The 21,012-nt window shown below is 49.9% G+C and overlaps 1 protein-coding gene across 1 annotated transcript; it reads right to left on the bottom strand.

Annotated features, from left to right (window-relative positions):
- Positions 1-1,157: 1,157 nt before the first annotated feature.
- Positions 1,158-9,246, bottom strand: LOC129671677 (ficolin-2). The gene is made up of 9 exons (XM_055600783.1): positions 9,165-9,246; positions 7,521-7,634; positions 5,568-5,621; positions 5,258-5,293; positions 4,629-4,661; positions 4,349-4,476; positions 3,850-3,979; positions 2,887-3,021; positions 1,158-1,405 (listed from the first exon to the last, which is right to left on the bottom strand). Exons 1-9 carry the CDS (start codon positions 9,244-9,246, stop codon positions 1,158-1,160), a joined length of 960 nt encoding a protein of 319 aa, XP_055456758.1.
- Positions 9,247-21,012: the final 11,766 nt, after the last annotated feature.

The raw sequence follows: 21,012 nt of genomic DNA, 5'->3' as shown, positions 1-21,012 counted from the left end.
GTTTAACTCAAGAAGTTAAACAGCAACAAATCAAGTAATCCAATTTTAAAAATGGGATACAGGGATAAACAGAGAATTCTCTAGAAAGGAATATTGAATGGCAGAGAAACATTTAGGGAAATGCTCAACAATCTTAGTCATCAGGGAAATGCAAATCAAAACTACCCTGAGATTCCATCTTACACCCATCAGAATGGCTAAAATCAAAAACTCAAGTGACATTACATACTGGAGAGAATGTGGAGAAAGGAGACCCCTCCTCTATTGCTGGTGGCAATGCCAACACTTCTTAAAGCATAACTAATGGCCCTCAACTTCCCACTGTGCCCTGGGCTCCATATTCCACCCTGATATTTCAGCTGCTTCCCGAGGCCATCCTAGTACTAGATCCTTGTGTGGGAACACGTCCTCTTCCTCTTGATTCCATGGTTTTGTTGCTGCTGTTTTCTTATTTGCTTGAGATGGTGGCTCATGTCTCCCAGGCTGGCTTTAAGCCTGAGATGGCCTTGAAATTCTGATCTTCCTGCCTCTCTCTTCTAAAGTGGAAAGTGCTCAGCACCTCTGTTATTCCTGGGAAGTGCTGGCTCACAGAAACACTTAGATAAAAGCCTGTGTGTGTTTTCTATCTACCACTTAGATAAACAGAGGGGCTTGTGTGCGCTCCCAGCCTCCTAAGAGTGTTTCCTAGTGCCAAGGTAACCTTTTAGTGACCGTGTACTTTGCTGCAAGTGAGCTATGAGTAGGCACAGGAGCTGGAATGGGGACAGGTCACTTATGGTAGTGACAGAGCTGGGGGTCAAAGATGGCACAAGGGGATCAGGCATTGGTCATTTCCTCCGTGTTTATAAATGGGCTGTTAAGTTCATAGATAGCTCTGCTGGATGATACAGAAACAGTGAAATATTCAAATGTAACACAGAAAAAACAGACACATGTCTGTCAGAGAACAAGCAGCATTTGGAAACGCACTTTTTTTCCTTCGGGGTGAGATTATAGGTATGTAAGGAAAGCCAGCTTGGAGGTCAAGGGCTGTGTGGTCTGTGGGCAAAGGGCAGAGCAGGGCAGGGTGGGCATACTCCCTCCTTAGCTGCCCATGAAGATAGAAGGCTCCCGTTGCCAGCATGCTGGAGTTTGGAGGGTCCTCCCTGTGTGGGAAGCTAGATGAGGCGCATCTTCATCTCAGAAACCTTGTAGCTGTAGTTGTACCCTCTCCATGTATTCCAGTTGACACCATTCGCATAGCTCTTATGGGGACCCCCAAGGTAGAGGCCATTCAGGTTGGCAGTGTGACATTCTGTGTACCACCAGCCTCCACGGTAAGTCAGTGCACAGCTGGAAGCAGCCTTGTCGTTGTCTTGGTCTTTGGTGGAGAAGACCTGGTTGTTGTGGAGAGTCAGGGAGTCACCTGTTCAGAAAGAACCTGAGTCATGTAGATGCTAGACACCTGATTGACAGCCCCATCTCCTGCCTGTAACTTTCCTATCCTCAGTTGGAAAATGTATTGGTTGAGGTCCAGGCGAGGGACCCAGCTTCTCAAGCCTCAGGAAAGAATGCATCAGCTATGACCCCTCTGACTGGTCCAGTAAGTCCCTGGCCATTGTCATCTCTCTCCCTAACCACACCATCTGTTCCCTCGGGGACCTTCTGAACAGCACCAGTGGGACTGGCTCTCTTTTTGCTGCAGACTACGTCTCTTTCTAGGCCTTCTCTTGACTTTCCTCTTGCCCTAGCTGTCTATCAGTAGGCACTGAATGGCCTCACGCCTCCAGGACTCATCCTGTTCCACCTCCATGTTGGGCGTGCAGCTTGCAAGGAGCCTCAGCTTTCCCACTGACAGAACACGGTCAGCACTCCTCACTTTTTTTCTCCTAAAAGTCCCACGTGAGATGGTGCAAACTGGGTACATAAATTTCAGAGCCGTCACCATCAATGTTTCTGAGGAAATGGCCTGCCTCACTTTGCTGCGGGCTTAGCAGTTATAGTGGTCATGCCTCCACAGCCTCCCCAAGGCACACTGGGAATCTCTCCAATCCACTGTCCCCAGGTGCAGATGCTGTCGGATGCACTTTCCAAACCAGAGGTCCTTATGGGAAATAAGGGCTGTTGTGATTTGGCGATCAAGTGTCCCCTAAAAGCTGTGTGGGATGAAGGCTAGGTTGAGTGCAAGCAGTGTTTGGGGGTCGGGTGATTGGATTAGGAGAGCTGAGGTCTTGCCAGTGGATTAGTCACTGATAGATTCCTAGTAGACCATAGGCAGATGATGACACTGAGAAAACAGGTTAGAGGAGGGGACCACTAGGACCTGCCTTTGAAGGGTGTTCCTCCAGCCCCTTTCTTTGCTTTCTGTTGGCCCTAAAAAGAGAGGCTTTGTTCCATTACATGCTTCCATCATAACCTCATCTTGGGTCCACAGTAAAGGGTCCAATTGACTAAGGACTAAAACCATGAGCCAAAATTAATCTTTCTTCATTTTGAGTTTACTTCCTTTAGTTTTCTGTCACAGAGATGGAAGTCTAGCTAACTTAGTGTCCCAAAGGTACTCCTTTTGGGAAACAGGGCTTTAGCATTCTCTTTTCTGACTTCATCAAGGATGGTAGTCAGTGATCCTCAATCATTATGCAATGGGGCTGGGTATGGGCCCTTAGTTCTGGGCCATGGGGCAGTCTTGAGGGTGCTAACAGACCACATTTCATGATCCCTCATGTGACATAAAGATGAAGATATTAGCATTTTGCAGATGGTGACCTGGGGCTTAGAGCCGTGGACCCAGCTCAAGGCCACCACAGGAGAGATGAAAACGGGTCTTTCTACTCCCAGACTGGTTCAAACTGGTTCATCTCACAGACCCTCATCCCACACCTCCACTGTCTCCCTGAAGCTGCTTACCAGCACCACCCCCGACAAACTCTCCTAGGATAAGCTTGTATTTCTCCTCCTCTCCCTGGAGCTGGAAGGAGCGGTACTTGGCAAAGTTATGATTGCCGTCGAAGTCTGTGAGATCCACCCTCAGCTCCCTGGTTCCTGCAGGGAGTAGAGGAGAGCTGTTAAGTCTCAGTTTTTGCAGTGACCTGCCGCCACGCATGAGAGGTGGCAGTTAGAACATATCTGAATGAGACTTGAACTGGGAGGCCCAAGGGAGTTCCCCTGGGCAGGTGCCATCATCTTTTGGTCACAGGAGTACCTCAGGGGTGCTCCGTATTTCTAGGCACCTTCTATCTGTTCTACAGCCAGTACCTGAAAACCCATTGACAGTGTTCCCTTGGCATGACCCAGCATGCTTTATTCTGTGAATTTTCCCAGAGGGCTGTGCTTTCTAGTGCACTAGCCTGAACCTAGATGTACAGGGTTTTGTGTGTGTGTGTGTTTGTTTTTGTTTTAATTGAATGCGCAGGAGGAAATATAATGAGGTGTCCTGACAGTAGCTAAGGGACAAAAGGCTATGTGATTTTCAGTGGATCATCAGACAGGCCATGCATGAGCTAGTGTTTTGTACCACAGTGGGGCGAGAAGGGACTTGGGAAGCCTGCTCTCTGTGGGAAGTTAGAGGCAAGGGGAACTTCTGTAGGACACAGAGGCAAGTGTTCTGCGTGAATTAATAGCTAAAGAGGAGAAGGGAGGCCCCCAAGACTATTTGTGTACCTCTTGTGTTGGGTCCTGAGACGTCAATAGCCCACAGCTGGAGAGAGCCTCATCCCCTGACCCTTGGCCCCTGGAAGGCCACAGCAGGGCTCTCATGCCCTGGTGGGCCATTGTTGTGCATTGTGCACACTCCACCCACCCGGAGCTCCTCTGCCCCATGGCCCAGGTCTCAGGGTCCCTAGGTTACCCCATCAGGCCAGAACTGCCTACCCTGGGTGGTTAGAGCGTGGATGTTGTCATTCCCCAGCCAGAACTCCCCCAGCTGACTGCCGAAGCCCCGCTTGTATGAGGCCCAGTCCCGAAAGAAGTCCACAGAACCATCGAGCCTCCTCTGGAAGACCTGGGACAGTGAGGTGTACACAGAAGTCAGCATGGGGAACCCAGCCTCAAAGCAGAGCAGGAATCTATGATCCTCAGAATGCTGGGAATCTAGCGCCATAGCAGGCCATTGCAGACCCCATTCATGAGTAAGTGGCAACATGTCCCAAGCCACACCAGGAACAGGAGCGTGCTGGCTCCAGCCGGGCCTCCCCTTCAACTTATGCTCACCCACACCGGTCACTGCCAGCATTTCTGATTCCCTATCTTCAGAGAATGAAGGCCTCCCTCTGAAGGTCAAGGAACAGAGAACCCACATAGCTCATTTTCTGTTGACCATGGAACTGGGGTTCTGAGAGTTCAGTGCCTGAGGGCTGAACCCAACACTCACGGTCCAGCCCCCACCATCCGTGTCCATGTCACACAGCACAGTGAGGGGCCTGCAGTCTGGCAGGTAGATGGTGTACCAGCCAGTAAGAGAGTAGCCTTGGGTGAGCAATTCTTTGCAGGCCCGAGGTCCTGTGGATAGAAGCAGATAATGAGGGTGGGCCCAGGGCCCAGGTATGCTCAGAGAAGATAGACAACCAACCTAAAGTCACACAGCAGGGGCCTAGAAGTGGAAGCAGGGTCAGAGAGTATCTGTATGGGGACAGGGTAGGCGATGTGGTCACCTTTAGCACAGGACTGAGATGGCCCGGTGTCTCCTGTGTGGGGAGAGAAGAGACACTGATCATTAGTGTGAGGTCATCAGCTTCATCCCTATTGGCTCCTATAACCCCACAAATACATGAACTGGGTAATTCCAGGATCTGCCTAGGACCTCCTCTTCGGGTACGTGGTCCCACTGCCTGGCTTTTCCTCCACAGCTGTGGCAAGTGCTGTCCCTGACAGCATCCTTGTTGAGGCTTTGCGTACCAGTGAGAGTGGATAGCCTTGCCTTACTCCCAGCATATTTAGACTATGTTCTGCTAGAATGGCTACTCAGGAGACCTGGAGGGAATTTGGAACTCAGGTAGATCCCCCTCAACCATAAAGAAAGCATGAAGTTGTGTCTTGGAGTTTTATAACTTCTTAAAAATTAAATATCAATTAGAAAAGGATTCAAATCAGTTTTGCTAATCACCCACTTAGACCACTGGCAGGTGCTAGAGCCCTCAGAGTTTGAATGTCCTGCCCCCTGCCCCCTACTGTCCTCACTGCCCAGACAATAAAACCCCAGGCTGAGTTAGGCCCCTCTCTCTAGGTAGGTTTGGGCATGGCAGATCTCTCTACACCCACAGGACACAACACAGGGACTCACCTTTCTCTCCTTTTACTCCCTTCTCTCCTTGGTTTCCTGGGAGAAGAGAACAAGATGCTTGTGCCTAGAGCATCTGACCAATCAGGAGACCCACCAAAGAGTATGGCCACCCCAGGCAGGCACTGCTTAGGGTCAGCTGGTAAGCTGGAATGGGGGTAAGGCAGGGGGGAGGCAACCTCTGCTGTTGCCAAGGAAGGGACCCTGAGGCCTGGGGTAGGGCAGTCCCTCCCCACCTCTCTCCAAGCCCCGTGTCTTCATGGACAGATTGGGGTTCTCATTTAGCATCCCAGGCTGTCTGCCAGGCCATTACCTTTGGGTCCAGTAGGTCCTGCCTTCCCAGGATGTCCAGGGAGGCCACTCTCCCCTGCAAAACCAAATATACTTTCTGAGCAATGCATACACCATCATACCCCGGAAAGTCTTTGCCTAGGTGGCAAACTCCTGACCCTTTCATGCCAGGCTCACTGAGGAGGGCACAGAATGTAGGGTATAGCCAAACCATGGCTGGGCACAGGGGTGTGTATAGCTTAACCTGTGGCTGAGTGCTGGGACCTCAGGCAGGCACTCACTAAGCTCTTGTTTGCTCCTTTTGTCCAAGCTGAGTGGACGAGGACTAGGCTATGGTGGCTTTACGGGTGGGGGGTGGGACAGGGATGGGGACATGTCTTCAGAGATGCTGTCCTACAAGATCTCCATACAGAGAGGGCAGGCCTCCCATGCAGAGTGTCCATATAGAAAGCCGTGGGCCTTTCATGCCTAAATACCCTGTGCTGACTAGTTTTTATGTCCATTTGGCACAGGCTAGAGTCATTTGGAGAGAAAGAACATGGACCGAGAAAATGCCCTCACCAGATTGGCCTGTGGAAAAGGCCATGACCTTTTTCTTGTTTGGTGGTTGATATCAGTGGGCCCCAGTCACTGTGGGTGGTACCACCCCTGTCTGGTGGTCCTGGCAGCCAAGAAGGCAGGCTAAGCAAGCTTTAAGAAGCAAGCCTCCACACCACCTGCTTCCTCCATGTTCCTGCCTCGAGTTGCTGCCCTGACTTCCCTGGCTGTGAGATGAAATAAACCCTTTCCTCCCCATGGCTTTTGGCCATGGTGTTCTAGTACAGAAACAGAAACCCTAGCTAAGATGGCTTCTGGCTCGATGGAAGCTGTGAGGCAGTCACAAGGTCCCTTTGCAGGGTCTGATGGCTGGAGCCACACTGGTCCCCAGCACAACACTGTGGGTGTCTGCGGGAACTTGAGGGTGTGCCCAAGGGCAGAGTGGGCTTGTTCATCCTCTACGGATGGACATGAGATCTGAGAGGAACAGCCTCACTGAAGGGAGGCTGCCGTAGGCCCACTGACCCTACAGTGCCCCAGGGCACACTAGTTCCCACTTTGGGTCAAATCAGCAATACACATTGGTAGCAATTTGGTTATAGGGAAGTGGGTTCTAAGGAAGAGGAATACACCTCCCCCATTGTTGGCTGTCCCATCCTGGGACATACTCTTTCCTAAAGTCCCTCTACATAGGTCTGAGGACAGAAATCTCTTCCCCTACTGGGAACTCAGAGATGAGCATGCAAGTGGGACTTGGCCTGGGGCCACCCACGTCAGCTTCAAGCCTGGCGTCTTCTCGGAGTATCATTGCGGTGTCCAGGTTTGTCCTGTCCATACCAGATCCCCACTGGGCTCAACCTGGGGGGCCTGCAAGCATTGGGCTCACCCAGGCAGCTTTCCTGCTGGACCTCAGGGCACATCTGTCTAAGTTTGACTCAGGACATATAGGTATCACCACTGTCTCCCACTTGGTGAGATCAAGTGTGCTTGAGGTCACCACAAATGCTAAGGCTGTGGTTCAGGGCTCCAGTGATCCTGAAGCAGATCCCAAGATGGAGGCTGTCCCACTCTCCCTGGAGCACCAAGTCAGGAAGGTGCTGGTCCATTTGAGCCTCTGTTCTGTCATCAGAGGCAGCTTTCAGTGAGGATATGAAAGTGTTGCCTAGCTGTCTCCTAGTCACCAAGTGGAGCAAGTACTGCTGGGGACCAGGAAGGGCTGCAAAACAAGCCTGGACCACCTAAGATGCTCCAGAGAAGCCCTCTGGAACCTTTTCAGACAAGTTGGACCTAGTTTTTGTCACTGGCCATTCTGTCAAGGTCCCTGGTGTAAGGTCTAGAGCAGGGAGGGCCTGAGGTAGGCACCCAAGTTCAGAAGACCAGACTCCAGATCCATCTGCTGTTATTGTCTCTTCCATGAAGCTCCTTCCCCAGCACACACCTCTATCTCCTTTGGCACCTGCTTCTCCCTTGGGTCCTAGATCTCCAGGAATACCAGGGCAGCCTCGAAGGATGGCGAGCTTGTTGGAGCCCTCCAGATCCAGGACCTTCACTTCTGCAGAACAACGTAAGCATCGGTTAGTCTTGAGCCACCTGCTCTGAGGGCAACTGCCAGCTCAGCCATGTCAGCCAGGGGCAGAAGGCTGCAGCCAGAATCACCAGCCTCCTCTGGAGAGATGGGGGTAGAAGTCAGGTCTTCCTTTGATGGCAACTAGGTCCATCCTTGCCCTGGGAAGCTGGGCAGGTGGAAAAGGAATGCAGGATAGAGCCCTGCCTGATGGGGAGACCCTGCTCAAGAATGAGACCTCCAATTACCAGTGCTGTGGTCCTTTGACAGATCACCTAAGCCCCCCGAGTCTCTGTCCCTCAGCCCCAAGTGGTTGCAGGAACTAGAGGGATGACTCAGTGATTGAGAGCACTTGTTCTTGTGGAGGACCAGCTTTGGTTTCCAGCACCCATATGGCACCTTACATGCCTTTCTCTGGCCTCTGCAGGCACTAGGCATGCACAGGGTGCCCAGACATACATCCAGGCGAAGCAGCCATACACATTTAAAAATGCCCTTTCTTAAAGAATAGGGCCGTGGCAAGGACTTAGCTTGAGAGTGAAAGCTGAAGTCTTCCATCATTCTGGAATCTAAAGAGAGTTTTGTATACTGTTTCTGAAAAAACAAAATAAACAAACCTTGCTGGGAAATTGAGTCACTGTAACACTTTCTACCAACCTTGGAGGTTGACTGGAGTAGAGGGCTTCTAGAAGGGGGAGGAGGGAATGCTCCAAGACACAACTGTACCCAAACATTTCCCCCTTCCCTTTCCCCCTCCAAACCCTCCCACAAACTCCTTCCCTCCCTGTTCTCCTTCCAATTCATGGCCTCTTTTATCACTACTTGTTATTGTATGCATATATATTTACATAAATATATTCCTAAATAGAACCTGTTGAGTCCATATAATATTACTTGTGTGTATGTGTGTGTTTACAGGGCTGACTGGCTCAGTTGGTGGGAAGGTCAACCTCTCAGCTTTCCTCAATTGCCTGTAGTTATTTGTGTAGAGCTGAGGCCTGGTAGGCTTTTCCCTGTCCATTTTCCTTGCTGGGCTCTTTCCCCTGGGGTGAGCTGTGCCTTGCTGTCTGACTCCCTTCTCTAACTATGTCACCACTTGGGACAGCTGTCCTGTGCTTAGGAACAATATCCCCATGGTGGACAGAGCTGATCAGGGATATTCTTCAACCCCAAATCCTTACCCATATGTACCATGAGACTCTGGAGTGCATTTTACCAAAGTTACCAAAGGGGTGTGGCAGCCACCACATTAGAGGATCTTAGCATTTCTCTCCAAAGTCCCTAAGAAGGCAGAAAACAATGGTGAGGTCTTCTCTTCCTGAGGTCAGACCGAAGGCCTCAGGGTCAGCAGTCACAGGTCCATGAAATCTCCACATGGCCTGGTGCTGGTCAGTCGGAGTCTGTCCTCCAAGGGTGACACTGAGCTAACAGGAGTATCTCAGAAAGACGTGCACAGGGACACTAAGCAGGCATCGAGTGGGTAGTTACCTGCTTTCAGGGATTTAGAGTTTAACTCACCTGGGCAGGTGTCAGCACCATGTATGGTCAGGTCTTTGATGTATAGAGTCAAGATGAACAGTGCAGCAGGTCCCAAGGCCATGGTGACTGCTCAGCTCTCGGCCCTTGCTATAGCGTTGCAGAGGCACTCTGCTCCTGTAGGGCAGGAACACCAGCACCCCACTGTGGGCTCCAGTGTCCCAATCCCCAGGATATAGTCATTTCCTGGAGGACCCTGGTTTCACAAGAGACCTAAAATAGTCCCAAGGGTACATCTGTTCTTCCAGGGGGGCCTTTCAAGGTTCACTTCCCCTGCAGAGACATCCAAGCCCAGTTCGGGGTCACCTCTATTTGCAAAGGACATGCCTTGTTGGTGGCTTAAGTCAAGCATCCCCCCACATTGCCTTTCCATTTCCCATCAGGCTTTAAATCATCCCTTGTGGTTAGGTAGGATTCTGGAAGACGGACCCCAGGACAGTCAGGAACGAGCTGGCCATTGGGAATTTGATGTGGACCTGTGGCATCCTTCTCAAGCACTTCTTGTACCTTGTTGTTACAAGCCACCAAGGAGGAAGAACTTACCTGGCATTTCCAGGTAGAGAACTAAAGTCCCATGGCCTTCAAGGATCAGACACTGAATGGTGTGAGGTCCAGCCAATCAGGGGCTGCTCATCACACCCACAGGTGAAGACATCTCTTGCCCCTCTCCCAGTCCTCCAGCCCCCAACCCCCATCTTCAAGCTAAATTCTGTCTTTTGAGCCCTGTACCCTATGCTCAGCCTAATCTGGTAGTAGTTATTCATCTGAAAAATGTAGACATCTGATGTCCTCACTGGGAGTCAGAAGGTGGTGGGGCAGGGGGTATCAAGGGACAGCTATTTTTGTGGGCCATGGTGCAGTGCAGATCTGTTTGTGCCAGGACAGTCAGATGCAAGGAGAGTCAGATAAGAGACCCAGCAAACATATAGGATGCCTGCAGGAACTGCAATGTTGAGAAAGCATAAGCAGGCATCTTCTGTTCCTCCCAGAGCTGCCAAGCCAGGAAGGACAGGGTTCAGGCTCAGGCAAGCAAGCTTCTCTGTGCCAACTATATTCATCTGGGGTTTGGTCAAGACAGAAAAAGGGAATAAGTCTTTGGACGCTATATGCCAGCTGCCTCTGCCTGCACTGTCCTCCGGGGATATATCACCAGCGCAGTCATGTAGCAGGGGAACATTGCTGGGATGTGGCTTATGGCAATGAAGAATGCAGGTGCCGTGGTTTGAACACAGGAATTTCATTCCTTGTGTGGTAGGAAGTTTGTAGGAATTCAGTTCCTCTGTAGTGTTTGGAGGTAGGGCCAGTGGGACTAGGTAAGTGTACTGATTACTTTTCTACTGCCCTGGTAAAACACCACAATCAAGACAACTAGTAGAAGAAAAGGTTTGTTTGGGGCTTACATTTAAGAGCTTGAGAGCACGTAATGGTGGGTCAGAGGTAGCAGGTGGAAGGTAGCTGGAACAGGAGTTGAGAGCACACCTCTCAAATGGCAAGCAGGAAGCAGAGAGGGGCACTGGAGATGGCGGGAAGCTTTTGAAATCTCTAAGCCCAGTGGCATGCTTTCTCCAGAAAGGTCAGACTTCCTAACCCTACCCAAACAACTCCACCAAATGGAGACCAAGTATTCAAATGCCTGAGACTGCTGGGGGACATCTCATTCAAAACCCACAGTAAAGGGGTCAGGGAGTAAACGCCACAGTCAGTCCTGGTGGCTCTATGGCTCTATAGGAAGAACAAGGACCAGGACACATACATGTTCATCTCCACACACCCACATGTCTGCACATGTATGTATACATATACCTTCATGCATGCACAAACACAACATTCATGAGCACATGTACATGTATACATATGTACATAACAGACACAGTACATACAGACCTGTATATTCATTGGTGAAGGTATATAACATATTCATGCTTGCATCTTTGTACACACACATACACATATGCATAAACCACAAAGGTAATCCTGGCTCTCACCAGAGACCTGTGTCACCACTGCCAGCAATACTAGACGAGGACCCTGGAATTAGCACGCCCAGAGCCATGAACCAAAACAAGCCCCTTTTCTTTATGAGTCACCTGTTCTGTGGTCTGTCAGCAACATAAAAGAGACAAATACAGCCAGGTTCTGTTACATTCAAATACTTTAAATTTGGCTGCATGAGAACCACTGACCTCTGGCCACGGGAGCCTGCATATTCAGGACTGTCAATCCTACTGGGAACAAACAGCAAAAGGTCACAGACTTGTATGAAGGCACAGCCACAACTGCTAAGCTCTGGGAGCATAAATCTTGATAAAAGAAAATAAGGCTTCTGGCTTCCCTTTGCCATGAGAATTTGCCAAACTTGAAAGCTGCTAGACAGCACTGCAGTGCTAAAGGTCAAAGGTCAGGGCCAAAGGCTGGGAAGAGTTTGGGTTTGGGACCCAGAAGTTGGATGAACTAGCCTGTAGTTCATCAGAGGCACCCCTGTAGACTGTCTGTGAGAACCTGTGTGTCAGGAAAAAAGCTCAGTTCCAGAAACATCTTCAAGTCTTCCCAGGTTGCCCTACAGGCCGTCAGCCGAAACCTTTCTGGGGGAGATAACAGCACACTGGGCTTCACAAGATTTCTTTAAAGTGTGTGTGAGTGTGTGTGCGTGTGTGCGTATTGTTCCTATGGAGCTCCTATGGAGCTCAGTAGACAATTTGTGGACATTGGTTGATTCTTTCCTGTGGGTACAGGACTACAGCCAGTTGTCAGACTTGGTGGCAAGTGCTTTTACCCAGTGAACCACCCTGCTGGCCACCACCTTGTATTTTTGAAACAGAATCTCTCAGTGGGCCTGAAGCTTTCCCAGTAGGCTAGCTAGTGAGCCCCAAGATCTGCCTATCCTCATCTTCATTATGTTGGGATTATAAGCACAACAACTGGCACTTTCCTTTTTCTTTATATGGGAGCTGGGTCTTGAACTCAGGTCCTCAAGCTTGCAAGCATGCACTTTACTGACTAAGCAGAGAGTGTTGTCTTTTGTCCAGGGTCACAGGGTGGGAGGAGTACTTGCCTTCTGCCTTTTTTTCCTGCTCCCTCTTTCTCTTCTCACTTTCCTATTTCTCCTCTCTTCCTCCCCTCCCTTCCTCTTTTCAGCTCCTTTTCTTTCACCTTCCTTTGTCAGGAGCTCATGCTGTCACGACCCTGCTTTTAGAAAGCCACCTCCCAGCTCTGTAGTATTAGGAAGTGCTCAGCAACCCTTGGTGGAGGTGGGCAGAGCGTGTGAGGGAGGGTATCAGGCAGCGCCAGCCTCAGAGAAGCAAAACTCCCAGTGGGAGTTGCTGAGGTCAGTCCAGGTCATGAGATAGATACACCTGGGGTTCAGCAGGAAACATTCTTCCCCCACAGCCTGTTTTAATTTCCCAGAGATAATAACGGGGCACAGAGCACCTGCCAGGCACCCGAAGACAGATGACCAGTGCTTGCAGCATAATAGTCTGTGTCAGAGAAAATTGGAATTTATATCTCCTGAGGCAGGGATCTCTTCACACCATGATTCCTGCTTCCCTAGGACTCTGGGAGTCTGCCCTGGGCTGCTCGCCGGAGACACAAACAAAGCCAGAGCACTGCGGAGGAGCTCTACTCCCCAAGTCCTATTTTTAATATCTTAATTGAGTCTATAAGCCCTGGGACAGTATGGAGCAAACAAATCTCACGACACCGTCTTCCAGCTCTGCCTGGGATGAAGGTCACGTTCACCTTCTAGAGTGCAGGTACAACAAATCAGATGAGAGAGGCCACAGCTTTCCTGTGGTTTCCTTCCGTCTTTGTGATTGTTCTTGCTTATTTCTCTGTGTTTTTAAAGCTTGTGAACAAACCAGAAAAATCTGAGAAAATGTCCCTACCTGAGTTAACCAAGTCATTCTTAAAGCCCCAAATCCATCTACAGCCTTTTGTTCCCAGGGCCCAGAACAAAATCTGCTTTGCTCTTGATTTAAGCATGCTGACAGGCCTCTGCCTGCATGCCTGCACCATGGCAGGAGAGGAGCATGGCTTTCATATATAATGCATAAGCCAAGCAGCAATGGATGCAGGGACTGCGAGCGTGGAGCTGTGTGGACCCTGTGTGCTATCCACCCTGGGGCTTCATCTTTGGAGCCACTGCACAAACATATTTACTGTGGATAAAAGAACCGGATGGGGCTGCACAGGACATTTGTTCACGAAAGTGGATTTAATTTTTAAACTTGCGTTAGGACAGGATTAACCTTGCTGAAGGGTACTGCGACATGGGCAGAATGTATAAAACTCATCCCACTATGCACTGCATGGAGAAATGCTGGTGCAATTAAACATTTATGGTACGTGAATGCCTGCTCCTCAGGCTGCTTCCCCCCCACAGTCTCTGAGGGGCAGGCTCTCTACCCTGTGGAGTGGAACGCAGCCTCTGGCACAGGCCTAGGCACATGGTTTTCCTTTTATCCTCCTAGCACACTGACCCTGTCATTCTGGGGACAGGTGGGTGGGCTTGCAGGCTTGAGCATGCATGGGTGTGCATTTATGCATAGAGCAGATTCCCTGCCAAGGCTTAGAGACAGGCTGTCTGCAAGCCAGAGAGCACCTTGTATGGCCTCCATCCTGTCCTGTGGATTGGAGGTACCACAGGTTTAAACAAAGTCCCAGCAAAGTCTCTGGTTGGCTATCATGTCTGAATCAAATAGTGTTGGAGCTTTGTGGAGAAGGGAATGCTTACGTTAGAGAAGGCTTGACCTGCTTGAGAGATCCTTCAGTCCTGCACAAACCAAGATGATTGATCCCTCTAGACTAGAAATTTCCAAACCTGATTAGTGAGTTGAGCAAGCAAGTTATTGCTTCTTTCTCAAGCACTTTATTTTTGCAATTTCCCCACAAACTCTTTCAATAACAAATATTACAAAAGGACCAGCAAAAGAGAACTGAAACCAGGCTAGGGTTCACCCTGTGGTTTCCTCAACAGAACCCAGATCTCTGCTCCAACTGGTGGCTTAGCTGAACCGTCCTTGGGGAATTGATGGTGTATGCCAGCCACATGCAAATGGGCTGCAGGTTCCTCTTTCCAAGAACTGGACAGGGGAACATGAATCTGCTGCAGCCATCTCTCTACACAGAGTCCTAAGTAAAAGCCAGGAAAGTTGTGTTGCTCCTATGCACCAACAGTTATCTGAAGAGATCACATCCTTTCTGTGTAGGGAAACAGAGGCTTCTGCAGCTCCTGAGTCACCCCTGCAGCTAGTAGTAATGAGTAGAACCCCACAACCCCTAGAAGCATGGTGGAGAGCCTGGGGCTGCCTCTCTCTGTACTGGCTAGATATATGTCAACTTGACACAAGCTCAAGTCATCTGAGAGGAGGTAGCCTCAACCGAGACAACACCTCCGTAAGACCAGGCTGCAGGAAAACCTGTAGGGCATTTTCTTTTCTTTCTTTTTTTCAATAATAATTAAAAAAAATTATTTCTGATTTTAAAATGATCTGATTGCCTCCAGGGTGAGCAATTGCACAAATGTCCACTGAGTCTGGTCCAGGGATCAAGGAAGGGAAAGATCTTAAAAGATCAAAGGGGGGGGGGGAGTTGCCACCCCCAGTCTCAGGGCCCCAAGTCTCCTTAACCCCATGGCATTTTATAAAACAAGCCTCATCCTGTTGGAATAGGTGGTTTAAAAATGTTCATGCAAAGTAGGAGAGCCCCTTGAGGGAAGGAAGGTGGCCACCTGAGGCCCTTTGGTGTAAGTGCAGCGGTGTGGGGGAGGGGAGGCGCCAAGATCCACACAGAAATCTCTAAATGGTACCACTTACCCCTGACACCTTCTTGACTCCTCCCCTCATGGGGCTACCAAGAGGTAGCTGCCCTGGGCCACGGGAAGCAGAGCCTATCCTCTTGGGTTGTTCATTGAATTTGCTGTAGGTGGTCTTGAGCTGTACTTCATCTTTGGATGTCAGTCTGCTGCGCTACTTCCTCTGACTCAGAGACACCAGATGGGGCTTTTTGGCTGCTATAAGACATTGATTGGCCCAGGTAGGGAGCAGTTGGGCCTGGTTCAGGGGACTCTAGTGCCTGGCCTGTAGGGAATTTTCTTAATTAGTGATTGATGGGGGAGGGTCCATCCCATCCCTGGGTTGGGGGTCCTGGATTCTATAAAAAAGTAAACCAGTACGTCAGTGTCCATCACTCTTCTGTTTTGAGGATGTAGAGGCTACCAGAAGAGGTCATGCAGCCTAACCCAACCTCCTACGCCCTGCTAAGTCTCCCTGTGTGAAGCTCCATTCGCAGCTCAGATCAGGACTGGTACCTTGGCCTTTCTGGACAGAACTTCTTTGCACTTGTCCTCTTGAACACAAGTCCAAATGGACAATCAAACCAATGAGGTGGCCTCTTATATCAGGGCATGTTCCTGTCCCTGGCTCTCTATCCAGCACCTCTTCTCCTTTGCCTCCTCCTAAATCCCAAAAGATGGAGGAGAGCCTTCTGCTGGGTACTTTAGGGATTCTGGAAGACCTCCAAGCCCATCTTTCAATATGGACTATCTTTTTCCTAAAGCAGAGATCAGGTCCAGCTTCAGCAAAGGGAGGACCCCAAGAGCCATTGAGCTGAGCCAGTGGTGGAGGTAGTCAGCCCACCCTCACTCTGAGATTCTCTTCCTGACTTTCTTGAGGTCCAACTGCTGTCCTGGGAGGAAGGGTAACACTGATGTCTGACCTGGCCATGGCAGCAAAGGACATGATCAAAGGGGGAATCAGAGGCAGCTCCTGTGCTCCTGCCCATCTTTTGTTGGCAAGTGCTAAGCCTAGCTAGGGAAGGAGTCTCTGCTCTCCATACCACATGCTCCCTGGGCCCAGAGAAGGAGGTCTTTGGTTTTCCCCTACCCTGGGACCCAAAAGTCAACTGTCCTCTCAGCTTTACCTCAAGCAGGGAGTAAGGGAACAGTTCTGAATCCTGACAGCCTTGGAATGCTGGCCTAGGGGCAATGTTGTTCACCCAGCTGTCACTCTTCTACCTGGGCAACAAGGCAAAAAGGTTGTCACCATCAGAAACAATGCAAAGAGCCCCTAGGGTACCAGCCTCTGAACCTCTAGTTCCCATTGTTGGCTGGATGCCGTGGGCTTGGAAAGGTGGTGCTCCCAGCTTCTAGACATTTCCAAAGCCTCAAAAGCCTTTGAGCTGGTGCTAGAACAAACAGGAGAGCCTTCCCTGCCTGTTCTGAGCTTCAGGCGCCTCAGCCAAAGGGAAAGAAAGCCTCCACACAGCCCCGCCCCTCAGCTCACATCCAGTCTGATCCACTTACTCAGCTGCAGACACATTCGCTTTTCCTCCTCTGTCTTCAGCATCCCAACCCCACCCCTCCCCTTACAGACTACCTCCACCATGGTAGGAGCTCCACCATGTCATGGAATGGAAGTCTGGTAGGTTCCCTGTGTGACCCCCAAGACAGAACCAGATACACAGAGAAAAGTGGGCTGTTGCTCCTCTGTGCAGACCCCTCCCATACCAATCTGTTAGGGCTGTTCAACAGACCCACTATCCCAGCCTCCAGGCCTGTGTCTCCTTTTCTCTGACCTTGTCCTAGCCTAGTATCTCACCTCACTACCATCGTAAGTAGCGGCCAAAGCCTCTTGAACGCTCAGCTGCCTCCTGCAGACCTCCATGGGCTTTCGTATGAGCTTCTGTCACTGCCTGTGAACTGCTGCATTTCCTTCTTCCTTGTCCATCCAGGTAGTCACGTCTCTCCTCCCATCCTTCCTGAGGGAGGATATGCTGGACCTTGCCCTTGGAATCCCACACGTGTTCCTGAGAGGATTGTATCAGTCTCCTGCTTGCCACCATTTGGGATCTCTTGGATCTAATGTACCCCTGATCAGCAAAGCTGCAGCCTTAGCACAGGGCTGGGAGCTAGGACCCCAGAGACTGAGTGGATTATCGGGATGCATAAATTGATAGGTGGGTTAGCAAGGTAGGCGGATTGATGGCTGGACAATTGAGTATTAGAATGGGTGGATGGCAGGTGGGCAACTAGATGGTTAAGTGGCAGTGTGGGTGGCTGTTAGTGGGCGGGTGGATAGATGGGTAGGTGGGTGGATGAGCAGTGTTCTGGTTAGTTTTAAATGTCAACTTGTCACAGGTTAGAGACATCTGAGAATACGAAACCTCAGTTGGAAAAATGCCTCCACCAGATTGGCCTTTAGGAAAGGCTATGGTACTTTCCTTGATTGATGACTGATGTGGTAAGGCCCAGCTCTTGGTGGGCTGTGTTACTCCTGTGCTGGTAGTCCTGGGTTGTATAAGAAAGCAGACTGAGCAAGCCATGAGGAGCAAGCCAGTAAGCAGCACCCCTCTGTGGCCTTGGCATCAACTCCTCCCTTCACGCTCCTACCTGGAGTTCCTGCCCTGACTTTTTTCAGTGCTAGAGTGTGACTTGAGAGTTTTGAGTGTAAATAAACCCTTTTCTCCCCAAATTGCTTTTGGTAATGGTGTTTTACCAGAGGTATAGAAACCCTAACTAGGACAGATAGGTGGGTGGAGAGGTAGATAAATGGATAATGAATAGGTAGATGAATGAGTAGGCAGATGGATGGACAGATGGATACATTGGTAGGTAGATTGGCGGATGAATGCATGAATGGGTGAGCTGATAAGTAGATGGGAAGTTGAGTGGATAGAGAGAAGGATAGGTAGGTGGCTAGGTGGATGAGTAGATGGATAGGTAGAAGGATGGACTGATGGACGTATGGACAGATGAATGGGTGGACAAGCAGATTAGTAGGTGAGTGTGTGGGTGGATAGGTAGATAGATGGATGGATAGATGATTAAATGAAGATTGGTCTTAAGAGGTCCTTTCATCCCTGAAATGACTCAGGAGACTGAAAGTATGGATAGGTCTTGTTTGGTGGTAACTTAGCCTTGTCTGCATCCAGTTACCTGGTTCCAGATGAGGACAGGAGCTCTGTTTTGTCCACTGACTTCACATCTCCCCTTACTCCTGGCTTGTTGGGGGAGAAGTACAAAATGATAGTTAGAACTACTGCAACGAATTCTAGAGGGACCCTATGGCACTGAGGATGGAAGGCAAGGTTGGGTGTGAGCTGGCTGGCCAGATGAAGCTGTGACATCTGGACCTGAATAGGACTGGGAGCCACACCAGTCTCAGACTCTGGAAACACGACCCAGAACTAAAGTCCGGGGTCAGGCACTTTGGGGTTTCCTGCTCAGCTCAGTGGCTGCAGCTGGGCGCTGGATGCTGGCCAGGGTCACTCACATGTTGAGCAGAACACCAGACATGCCATGGTTAACTGTGGCAGCTTTCAAGCTGGTTCGGCAGAAGAAGACTAATTCCAACCACCAGAGGCCTCTCAGTCCCACAGAGACTAGGGAGCAGGGCAGGATATGATTCTCCAGTCAGAGCTGGCTTCCAAACAGCTGCGACCCCTTCACCTCAGGCGGGTGGCTTCCCTCCCAGTGAACAGCTCTCCAGCAGTGTCCAGTACAGACCCAAGCAGGGTTGCCCAGGCAGAGAGACTCTACACCTAATGGCCTTGATCTTTCTATGGCAGAGAGGAAGGTCTCCCTGCTGCCCCCATGTTTGCACATGGGGATGGGCAGCTAAGCAGCCCCAGATCAGGCGGCCTCCTCCAGCCATACCACCAGGGCTCTCTGCCGCTTCCTGTGCATGACTTTCTCTACTGTGACCCAGGTTCTTCCTCCCAAGGAGCCCTTACATGCTCCCATCCTCTTTGCTGAACCGTTGTACACATTTACTGGGTACTAACCCTGGGCCTGCATTCAGAGACGGAACTTTGAACACAGCCAGGAGATCCCCTTCAGAAACTTCCTGACCTCCTGCTGCATCGGGGTGGGGTGGAAGCAAACTCAAAGTGCGCACTGTGTTGGGTGGAGATTCATGCTTGTAGAAAGATAAGATGGCAAGAAGACAGAAGGGGACAGAGCATGCCACCAAGATACAGAGGAGCCAGGCGAGACAACCATTGACAAGGTGACAGCTCAGCCACAACCCAAGCATAGCATGTGTTCTTATCCCAGGAGCCTACCTGTCCTCCCAGCAGCCTTAGCCCTGTTCTGAATAGAATAACAAAGCTCAGAGAGGGTGTGTGGATGGCCAGAAGGCACACAGCAAATGGGCAGGCACTGAGCCCTTTCTCCTCTCTTAGAGGTTTTCTGTTTCAATGCTAAGAGAAGGTCAAGCCAGGTGGACCTTAGCCATGTAAGCAAGTGTGTACAAAAAAGATAGGAGAGAAATGTTGTGCGGTGTGCACAAGTCAGGGTGACTCTTCCCTCTTGTCTGTGTTAAAGTTGCTTTGCTTTCCAAACTCTCTGCAGTGGGTCTATTCCTTCAACGGCCAAATGAAATAAATAAAAAAATTCTTGATCTAGTTTTTGAGAGGCATCAAAATGCCCCCTCATCTGGTGACCAGGACATTAAAGTGTCAGGTCCCCCCAAGCACCAATTTAAATTAAAGGATGGTGCTATGAATTGGATGTGAAATGTCCCCATAGGCTTGTGGTTTGAACTCTGAATCTGCTTCCTAGAGGTGGTAGGACCATTAGGAGGTAAGGCCTGGATGGTGGGAGGGGGTTGTCAGAGGCAGGGTCATGGAAGTGTGTTGTTCTCCCTTCCTACCTGCTCATCTGTGCTGTGAACAGTTCTGCCACAAGCTCCCACTGCCACGAACTGAGTCGCTACTGCCATGATGGACAGAAACCCACTGAAACATTGAGTCAAAACCAATTCATCATTCTCTAAGTTATTTCTGTTAGGAATTAATTATTATATTAATATGATAATATAGAATATATATTATATATTATTATATATTATATAATAATATATGATTATTATTTTAAATAATTAATTATTTTGACCATGGGGTCAAAATAACCAGTACAGATGGTCACTAAGTGAAGTCCCGGCCTGCCTCAGGCCCACTGACCTCCCTAATCCAAACATGCCAGCTCACGCGTGTGCATCACCAGATGATAATAGCCTTTGTTCTGCTTTGATTTCTGTTGCTGCCATAAACACAGTGACCAGAAGCAATGCAGGGAGGAAGAGCTTGATATCAGCTTACAGGTTACAGCCCATCACTTGGGACTGACTGGTAGTTGCAGGAACTCAAGGCAGGAGCGTGAAGGAAAAACCATGGAGAAACACTCTTACTTATTCACTCTTGCTCATGATCAGCCTGCTTTCTTATACACAGTGGTCTGGGCCCCCCTCCATCAATTAACAATTAAAAAAAAATGTCCCTTGGATGGACACAAGTCAGCCTGATAGAGGCAATTCGTCACATATTGTTCCCTCCTCCTGGGTTAGGGTGAGTTTGTGTCAAGTTGACAATATAAACTAACAGTATAGGCTTTGACCCACATGTCTAGAAAACAAGCCCTCAGATAAGCAAGAATGGACACCCAGTGGCCACCTCAGAAAAGGCCAATAGGGACAGTCCCTTGCCTTACTGGCCAGAGCTGCAGACAGAAGCTGGTGGCAAGCCTTGAGCCTGGACAGACTAGCTGAAGGGGGGGGGGTACTTAACCCTGTGACTAGTCCAGGAGTCCTGTGTCCTCCCTGCCCACCAGTGCACCTGTGCAAGGGACCAAGGACACCTTCAAAGACTTGAAGGGAACAGCAAGTTCTTCAAATGACAGAGTAAGAGCCACTTTTGCCCCGCCTCCTACCCCACACGCCTTCTGAGTTTGGAGGCATTTCTACTTCAGCTCTTTTGTTTCTCAATCCTTGAAAGCCTTCAGCTTCTCAGTGGCTGTGGGAAGCTTTGATTCGCTGATGAGAGTCTGGGCTGTGGC

The sequence above is a fragment of the Psammomys obesus genome, unplaced genomic scaffold, assembly GCF_907164565.1.
Source record: "Psammomys obesus unplaced genomic scaffold, mPsaObe1.curated_primary_1811, whole genome shotgun sequence".
NCBI classification, from domain to species: domain Eukaryota; kingdom Metazoa; phylum Chordata; class Mammalia; order Rodentia; family Muridae; genus Psammomys; species Psammomys obesus.
The sequence above is the reverse complement of the archived record's forward strand: the minus strand, read 5'-3'. Positions and strand labels throughout refer to the sequence as shown.

Coding starts and splice junctions, on each gene's coding strand:
- LOC129671677 (XM_055600783.1), bottom strand. CDS start 9,246: ATGGCCTTGGGACCTGCTGCACTGTTCATCTTGACTCTATACATCAAA. Junction 3,980..4,348: donor CGGATGGTGGGGGCTGGACC/GTGAGTGTTGGG, acceptor TCACTGTCCCAG/GTCTTCCAGAGGAGGCTCGA. Junction 1,406..2,886: donor GTTTGTCGGGGGTGGTGCTG/GTAAGCAGCTTC, acceptor CTTTCTGAACAG/GTGACTCCCTGACTCTCCAC.